The 9,546-nt window shown below is 35.6% G+C and overlaps 1 protein-coding gene and 1 pseudogene across 1 annotated transcript; one reads left to right on the top strand and one right to left on the bottom strand.

Moving 5' to 3' along the window:
• Positions 1 to 296: 296 nt before the first annotated feature.
• On the top strand, positions 297 to 2,745 carry LOC118050242 (histidine kinase 5-like; annotated as a pseudogene).
• A 3,923-nt stretch (positions 2,746 to 6,668) lies between these two features.
• On the bottom strand, positions 6,669 to 9,135 carry LOC118050202 (glutamate receptor 2.8-like). The gene is made up of 6 exons (XM_073409887.1): positions 8,955 to 9,135; positions 8,511 to 8,813; positions 8,181 to 8,443; positions 7,779 to 8,091; positions 7,279 to 7,685; positions 6,669 to 7,187 (listed from the first exon to the last, which is right to left on the bottom strand). The coding sequence occupies exons 1-6, from the start codon at positions 9,133 to 9,135 to the stop codon at positions 6,669 to 6,671; spliced, it is 1,986 nt and encodes a 661-aa protein (XP_073265988.1).
• Positions 9,136 to 9,546: the final 411 nt, after the last annotated feature.

Here is a 9,546-nt window from a genome sequence, read left to right as displayed (position 1 = left end):
GAGGTAAAAGTTTCATAACACAAAGTCGATAGACTAACTTTTAAGAAAAAACTTTAGATGCAGCATTGCTCATGAATATTGTTTTTATATAAAATTGAATCTGCAATATCAATATTTTTGTGCCATTTAGCTCTGTCTGAAGGTAACATCTGTTACTGTGTCAAATTAAAAAATACTGATTCATGCTTTAGTTTTAGGTCATTGGAGATGTTCTTAGGATCCGGCAAATCCTCACCAAACTTGATAAGCAATGCAATCAAGTTTACTCATGAAGGGAAAGTAGGGATAAAAACTTTATGTCGTATCGGATCCATGTTTATGGAAAAGCTGAAAGAAAACATCAGAAGTCATCTGCAGATCAGTCAACCACAAATGAGCCAAAGGAAGGCAAGCCTACATCCTCGTCTCGAAGTAGCAGCGATCGGAAAAGCTTCCACAGTACAAAATACAGTGAAGGTCCATATCCTAATCATTTGCCTAGCAATGAACCTCAAACACCGGTTAAGAATGGAAACACAATGGACGGAGATCAAGGGGAGGAACCTGAAGTACCTGGAACAACAGTGTGGCTTTGCTGTGATGTTTATGACACCGGCATTGGAATCCCAGGTACATTATCAATATGCTTAACTATATTCTAAAATCATCTGCCTAGTCGAAGAATTGAGTATTTTCTTTTCTTCTTTTCTCTGTTTATCAATACTCTAGCTGTCTATTACATTCCAAGTTAATTTCTATTGTAGAAGCACTCATTACATTTCTTTTTCATGTCAGATAATGCTTTACCTACTCTATTCAAAAAATACATGCAAGTTAGTGCGGATCATGCTCGAAAATATGGCGGGACAGGGCTAGGCCTTGCGATATGCAAACAGCTGGTGAGTTTTTCTGACCACCCAAGCCATTTGTGATCTGTACTTTGTCTGTAATAAACTGAAATTTGTATTCTGAAACTTTGATACAAACATGCTTTGATAGCTTAAATTGATGGGAAACAGAACATCGTGTGAATACAGATTTTGAGACAGCCTTCTTACATTTCTATGCATTTGGGTTAGGTTGAGCTGATGGGAGGCCGTCTCACTGTGTCTAGCAAAGTGAAATGTGGATCTACGTTTACGTTTGTGCTACCGTATAAGGTATCATCAACCTGTGATTCTTCCGATGATCCTGATGATCTTTCAGAGATGGCTGATAATGATGCTCCACTAGAGGATGAAACTGCTGGCTTCTTTCAGTTTCCAACCACGCACTTTGGGCTCTCTATTCTCTTCTAATGGATCCACCAGGACTCAAAAATTATTGCCACATAGTATTGGTTTCAGTAATTCCCCTATACTCAATGGATTCTCTGAGGATTCTTGCTCATTTCCTTCTGGTAACGTTAGATTGAAAGAGACGACTTCTGTTGAGGATGCCTGTTCTATGGTTGAAGTTGCCGAGACATTATCTGAACCTGAAAGCTCATTTAGTCATAGTCCAGACCGTGACAACGAGAATGTAGTTTGTAGAAGAAAACAATGTCTAGATGACACAAAGAGTAAAATCCCTAATGGTACTAAAAACTGCAATAATCACAAAGAAGTGTCGGGTGACCCACCGGGGTCGTGTCAGGAACAAGAGAAATCTGCCACAAGCTCTCAGTGCACTTCTAGCAGCATTCCACAAGAACCAGAATCAAAACCAAAGCCTAAGATCCTTCTAGTAGAAGACAACAAGATCAACGTAATGGTGACGAAATCAATGATGAAGCAGTTAGGCCACACCATGGATGTCGTAAATAACGGAGTTGAAGCAGTGCGTGCAGTTCAGTCCTGTTCTTATGATCTCATTTTGATGGTAATTTCTAGATTCAAATAATTTCCACCACCTCCTTTTCTTTGTCATGCTTCTTCCGATGAGTTTAGGTGTGAATGCAATTTCGATTAAGCTAAATACTTTGATTCTTAAGTTGCAGTAACCATGTATTATACAAATTTTGCAGGATGTCTGCATGCCTGTTATGAATGGCCTTCAAGCTACACAATTGATTCGTTCTTTCGAAGAAACTGGCAATTGGGATGCTGCTTTTAAGGCTGGAATAGAGCCATGTGCACCATCTTCAGCTTCAGTACTAGATGGTCAGAGTTCAATTCATTATCATAAGCGGATTCCTATAATTGCAGTAAGCACTTCACTATCAAAAACCCTTAAAATCTTGATACCCCATTTCCTCCCTTGATTCACTTGTAATCTTACTACCCTGAATATTATTAGCTACTTGTTAATTATTATCAATCAAAACACAGCAATGTGTCTTGGTTTCTATACTAGCCGATTTACGCCAGAACCACCGAAAGATGTCCTATTTGTTTCTGTCCGCGTACGCTAACAGAGTCTGCTGGTGAATGTGCAGATGACAGCAAATGCATTATCAGAGAGTGCAGAGGAATGCTATGCAAATGGCATGGACTCATTTGTTTCAAAGCCCGTGACTTTTCAGAAAATAAAAGAGTGCTTGGAACAATATCTACCATGATTTCTGCTGTAAATTTGTGTACAAAAAATGCTAGGAAAGTTTTGTAACCAATGTAACATGTTCTTTGCAGCCATTAGTATATCTCAGTAGAAATTGTATAGATCCATGTCATTACTTTTTGCCTTCTCCAAGATGATTTTAACATTCTTCCTAGGTGATGATTTTAAAAGGAAGAAAAGAAAAGAAAACAGGAGAGAATTTTATGATAATAGTCTGCTATTGTTGTACAGACTTGAGTTACTATTTTATTCATTAAAACTTCATTACATTTGTAGGAAAAACAAACAATCGAAATGCTATAATAAAGCATCAAATTAGCAAATAATTTCTTAACCAACTAACTTGTTCCTGTAGACTAGCTCAACATTTATTTGATGATAACAAAATACCTATAGACTAGATCAACATTTATTTGATGATAGCAAAATAGAAAAAACAGGAATCCTAGATTCAGGAATTAAAAATTCCAATTTTCTATTTTAGGAATTCCAATTTGCTTGCTGGAAGTGTCTTGGTGAACATATATACTAACTGATCTTGAATTTTATAGTGAATTAACATAACCTCACTAGTTTTTTACACCTCTCGTCAAAAATAGAGTTTGATGCTAAAATATTTTGGTTTTTCATGAAACACTAGATCGTGAGAAATCGCTATAACTGCTTGATTATCCACTGAAATATATATGTAATTTCCTTTTGATCCAGGTACAAATCACATAGAATGCTATAATGCTTGATTCACTGCTACTGTTGCTACTATAAATTCAGTTTTTGTAGTAGATTGTGCCATAATATTCTGCTTATTTGATGACCATGAGAAAATTCCTAATCCTAGTCTAAATCATAATCTAGACCAAATTTGAAATAATAAAATTAAATAAATAAATAAATTATAATTTCATAAATTATTTCAAATAAAATAAATAACATTCAAAGAATATGGATCAAATCTGATAAATAAAAAAATGATAAGATAAAAGCAAATAATAATCATAAAAATAGGGATTAGAGTTGATATAAAAATCAAATTATAAGGGATGAAATTGAAGAAAAAAAAGATTCAAAACAAAATATGTAGTAATTAAAAAGATCAAATTTGATATAATCAGCAAATAACATGACATTTCTAATTTTTTCATAACTTCTGGAAAGTATTTTCTGCCTCAAATAAAAGAAAAACACTTTCTTGAAAACCAATTAAAATTTTTATTTGACTAGAAAGTGTTTTTATTGACCAACTTTTCTAATAACAAACAAATATAGAAAAGTCTGAAAATTAAGTGGTTTCTAGAAAACCACTTTTCATGAAAACAAACAAGGCATTAATGAAGGTGTTTTTCAGGGTTTGCCACATCAGTATGGATCAATTGGAGTTTTTATGCAGATATCTATGTTGATTTGGGAAATGGCCTTCTATTTTGCTTACCAAACTAATAAGCTTGACAATTTGGTAATTGACCAATAAGAAATGGCTCACCTTTCACTACATCATCTTCATCATATTATGCTACGTTGAAGATCATAGTGCCATACTTCTGTGTTGTTAATCTTTGTTAAGAAAGTTGTAAGCTCCTCCTTAAATGGTAAGAATGATAGACTTTTACCCATCATCTTAGCCTGCTGTATCTTCTATCCAGTAGCATAAAAAATATGAAAGGATTGATATTCAAAAGTCACCTCCATTCATTTTTTTATTAGTTGCCCAACAACCAACAAGTTCTGATCTATATCACCTACATAGATAACAATTGAAATTGTTTTTGCACCTGAATTTGTTAAGATAACAATGGTTCATTTTCCTTTGCTACTATATAATCACCATTCCCAATTCAAACCTATGAAATTCATGTAGATTGCAATGTTCTCCTCTTGTCAAAAGTCATATGGTTTGTGTAGATTGTCAATGAGCCAATGATCTGAGGAGTCTCTAGTTGAAAAACAAGTAGCCACAAACATTTGATCTTCATCATCTTGGTCAACAACTTGAGCATATGCCTCATGTTTTTTAGGTTTGGTTTTGCGAATGACAGCTTCATGTCCAAGTTGATTGCACTTGATGTACCTTGTATTTTGTCTTTTCCAGCATTTGAATGATGGATGACCTCTCTTATCACAATGTTGACATGGTGGATATCCTTTTTTCAAAGATCTTCCCTTGTTCTAAATCTGATTAGTAATTTTACCGCCTGAAGCTTATTGTTTTCTTAAAGAATTTCTTCTTATCCATTTCAAAATCTTGATGTTTAGTTGGTAAAGCTCCTTCTGTAAAACAATCCTGCCTTATAAACCTTCATTGCTCTTAAGCTTGTAAGGCATTCAAAAGTTCTGCCAAAGTAATTTTGGACATATCTTTTATGTTCTCCAAAGTAGTGATTGATGCTTCATATCTTTTAGGCACTGTAACTAGGATTTTCTCAACAATTTTGGAGTCTATGAATGTAGTACCAAGTAATCTAACCTTGTTAACTATAACAAACAATCTATGTGAGTACTCTTTGATAGTCTCAGATTCTTTCATTATTTGTAGCTAAAATTCTCTTATTAAATTCAGTTCCTTTCATCTCTATATATTCTTCCTTTAGATAGTCTCAGACATCCTTTGCTGATTTGAAAGACATGATTCTTGTGAAAATGGTTGTTGAAATAATAGCAAACAAACATGCTTTTGCTTTTGCTTTTGATTTTTTGGTTTTTCTTTCTAGATTTATGTTGAGCAAGTAGCTAGATTTGTGGTTTAGGGAGAACAAGATAAAATTTATTTGTTGAAGAAAGCTTTCTATGGTTTAAAGCAAAAACCTAGAGCCTAGTATAACAAGGTTGATTATCTTATAAGCATTGGCTTTTCTTTCTTTGTGGCTTTTGATTTGAGTCATAGTTATGTTATTTGGTAATGGAGGAACATCATAATCCTCTTCAATAGCTTTTCAAAGATCTAATACCTCCAAATAAGTTTTCATTTTCATAGCCCAAAGCTGGTAATTCTCTCCATAAAAGATCGGAGGGGATATATGAGAGAAGCTTCCTTCAGCTTCCATTGCAGGTCCTTAAGATAAATTGCTCTAATACCAATTAATGATTTTAAAAGGAAAAAAAAAAAAAAATAGGTGAGAATTTTATGATAGTAGTCTCTATTGTTGTACAGACTTTTAGTTACTATCTTATTCATTAAAACTTCATTAAATTTATAGGAAGAACAAACAATTAAAATGCTATAATAAAGCATCAAATCAAAAAATAATATCTTAACTAACTAATTTGTTCCTATAGACCAGCTCAACATTTATTTGTTGATAATAGAATAGAAACAACATGACTCATGGATTCCTGAAGCAGTTTTCAACACTAGGCAACCTCTGGTTGTTGTCAAGTTAGGACTTGTAAGAAAATATAAAAAGTCTATCACAAATATGAAGGTACAGAAGGTAATGTCAGATGCTCCTCGGTAACACAACTCAAAGAGTAAAACAGAAGGTAAGAAATATAAAGTAACTCAATTTCTGAATCCTAGTTTAATCCTACTTAAATCTTAGTAAAAACATCTCACTTACATGTATTTTTAATACAATAATTCCATTTCTTTACAATGCTAATGACTACTGGTGTTAGAAGTGTCAAATGATAACCTACAAGTCAATTATTTTCATGGTCTATTTACAAAGTTGTTGGTCTCTACTGATATCTGTTGGCAAGCTGATCGGTATGTTGGAAAAGGAGGATCGGAATGTTGGAAAAGGAGGATGGAGGGTATGATAACTAATTTATAAGAATAAACTTAAAAACAAAGATAAAGAACAAGAAGAAGAATGAGATGAATAAAATTTTATTAAGAATTTTCTTAAAAGATACACCTTAATTTCTAGCTCCTCTCTATATATCTCTCTCAACTTGTGTACATATAATGTTTAAGATTACAAGCCTATTTAAAGGCCTCAAGTCCTAGCTAATAAAGGAATTAAACTATTCAAATGAAATCCAAATCTAATAAAGAATTTAACATTCTAATTAAACTAAGGTTGTAATAAACTAGTTTATTATAAATTCTTTTTCATTAATGATTCATCTATTAACTAGAATTTCTTCTTTATCTAATATTAAAAATTTTATGAACTCTAAATTTTATTAACCTAAATGCTTCTTGATATTGAACTTCAACACTTATCTATTACCACCTCTTGAGGTACTTTCCTATTTGGACTCGAGTCATAGCTTGCGGAAGATAGATTGGCAGGATATTCCGTGTCAACTGAATAGGCTGATGGGCTTGGCGCGCGCACAGTAGGCAGACTGATGCTATTTCTATCATTCGGATCACTTTGTCTGAAATTACTGGATGTCGAGTCCCTTTGAATGAAAATTCTAAAGAAGATTTCAATTCTACTCCATATTGAAGCTGTGGAATCAGAGGACCTCAAGACGTTTCTTTCTCGGTAAACAAACGATACTATGAAGATAATGAGAGCTAACAATGCAGCTAGTCCTGCAATTAAAAATAACCCCCAGAAACTCTTGAGACTAAGGCTATTAGATGAAATTGAGGAGCCGGCTTCAGGACAGGTGCTTTTTTCGCCAAACCATGCACCCTCTATTTGCTTCATTTCATCTCCCTCGGTCACATTTAAAATTGCCCTCGATATATCAGGCACTAGAGGAGAACCTTTAGGGAAGACCTGAAGTTAAAAAAAGAAAGGATACATGAGAAACTATGCACTTATTAGCCACAGAGTAAACGGAAATAACAATATAGGAAAGTGAGCTTACAAAGCCTAAACCGCCGGTTTTAAATTTAGGATCAATCATGGTATATTTGGAGCAATATCTTGACAGAATGAGCTTTATATATGCCAGTTCGTCGAAAGCAGCAGCAATACCACCATTTCCACTTCCTTTGGAGAAAAGATGGTGGCATTCTTCTGGAGAACTATACACCATGAGCTTGGACTTGTCGAACCCCAAGTCTAACAAGAGTCCTAGAACAAAAGAACCCTTCTGGTAGCCCACATACTCCCCTTTCTTAATGAGCACACGGACATCAGTAACTGTAGGCTGCAGCTGCTCGACGGTAAGTAGGCTTGTTAAACTGGCGGTGTAACTCTGCGTGAGGATCAACACAACAAAACACCAGATGATTATCACCGCCCTAGACAAGTTGCTAACCACTCTCTCCCCTGTAAATACAAACATAAAGTCAATTTGGTGTTTATATATATGGAGTGCTAGTACAACACTAGAAGGAAAATTCACTAGGGAAGGGAGATTACGTTGTACAAAAACCATAGTTGAGAAGGAAAACCAGAAGCTAGTGCCAGCTTGATCTGCAACTGACCCTCGAAAATCTTCATTTATTCTGTGCTCAAGAACCCAGACCACAAATCCAATGAAAACAAAGAACAAAAAACTGGTCACCCAAAGGTCCCATGTCAAAGGTTTCATGAAGACCCATGCATTTTTGCTGTTGTTGTCTGCAATCGGAACAATCATGGAGACACCACTTTCTGTGAAAGGCAAGGTATAGTCGATGTACAAGGACCTGTTGTAGGCAATAGTTATGTCTCCAACCACGGCATCATAATTCTGTTGGCAATAAACAAAAAATACATCAATGGGAATGATATTCAATGTGATATAGTTACAAGAACAGAGAAGGAGAGAGCAAGTCTTACCTTCAAGTACACTTGATAGGCCAGATCGTTGTAGGTTCCAGCAGGTTCGCCATCAGGCTTGGCAAAGGGGATGTACTCATAAGGCAAAGCATAAGGCAATGCTTTGACTACAGCATCAAAAACATCTATGCAGAATCCGGTGAATGTTGTGGTGTTGGAACCAGGATCTTTTGTTACTGCTACAAACTCACTGAAGCCATGCTTCACAGGCACTCCTATTTTCAACTTCTTCTCATTTGTGGGAATCTCCCAGCCCTTGGGAGCTAGCCGCAGTTGTATCCCCAGGAAAAATTACAGTTGAAACTCTGGAAGTAGAAGTTGAATTCATACGTTTATTTATTCTCGGATTCAGTGTTTTCACAAGTCTTTCTGTTGGCGTCCAAAATCCAATCCCTCTTCCTCCATTTCCGTTCACATTAACTATCTGAAAAGCTGGTGATTGCAACTGCCCATCAACAAAAAGGTAATCTCCTGTAAGGCCTTTGAAACTAGCGTTCGATAAAGCTTGAAGAATGTTTGGACCATTTAAAAAGATGCCAAGAGTTGCCAGATCTGTTGATGAATTGCTAGAAACATTTGCCATTTGGAAGCCAGAATTTGTAGTGCCGGCTTTCTCAACTGCCAAGGCCAATGCTGTAGTGGCATCATAGGCCAGGAGTCCATAAATGTTCAACTCAGCATCAATTTTATTTGGATTATCTCGTAGGAATTGCCTCTTTCACCGAGCTCGAAAATATTCAAGCTCTTTTGTTCTTGGAACATAAGGTTTTATACCCAAAACTCCTTGGATAGTATCGGTGACAGAATGATTTGGTGAACTCAAGAAATCAACACTCAGACCATCAGTCATGATCCAAACATAGCCTTCACTCATCATTCCAATCTCTTTTGCTTTGGTGAAAAGCCGAGTGCCTAGAGAGGGATACATATGCACAATGAAAACTCTTGTCTGCATTGTCATCAACTTATAAAGCTCCTCAACAATTTGATCATCAGTGGCCGATGGAGAAATGACACTCCGGTAGGGCACTCGAGCATCAACGTCTTGCAGAGCATCAATTAAATAAGGTATGATTCCCTCTCCATATTCATTGTCAATGTAGATGGGTACCGCTTCTCTCCATCCAAAGGCTTGAACTATAGCACTTATGGCATTCACTTGAGCTGAATCATTTTGTGTTGCTCGCAAGAAATATGAACTCCTGATGGAAGTAAGAGAAGGACTTGTTGCAGAAAAAGATATAATTGGCACCCGAGCTTTTTCTCCAAGGTCAATAACAAAATTGGCTTGCATTGATGTATTTGGCCCTAAAATTGCTTGCACTTCCACATTTTTTATCAAGTCCAGGGCTGCATTTCGAAAGGA

This window comes from Populus alba, chromosome 6, assembly GCF_005239225.2.
Source record: "Populus alba chromosome 6, ASM523922v2, whole genome shotgun sequence".
Classification (NCBI taxonomy): Eukaryota; Viridiplantae; Streptophyta; class Magnoliopsida; order Malpighiales; family Salicaceae; genus Populus; species Populus alba.
The sequence above is the reverse complement of the archived record's forward strand: the minus strand, read 5'-3'. Positions and strand labels throughout refer to the sequence as shown.

What these genes read in the sequence shown, in the direction of transcription:
- LOC118050202 (XM_073409887.1), bottom strand. Translation starts at nt 9,135, where the DNA reads ATGCAGACAAGAGTTTTCATTGTGCATATGTATCCCTCTCTAGGCACT. An exon ending in TACTATCCAAGGAGTTTTGG is followed by an intron (nt 8,814 to 8,954) that starts GTATAAAACCTT and finishes ATGCCACTACAG; the next exon opens with CATTGGCCTTGGCAGTTGAG. An exon ending in AACTATGGTTTTTGTACAAC is followed by an intron (nt 7,686 to 7,778) that starts GTAATCTCCCTT and finishes TTGTATTTACAG; the next exon opens with GGGAGAGAGTGGTTAGCAAC.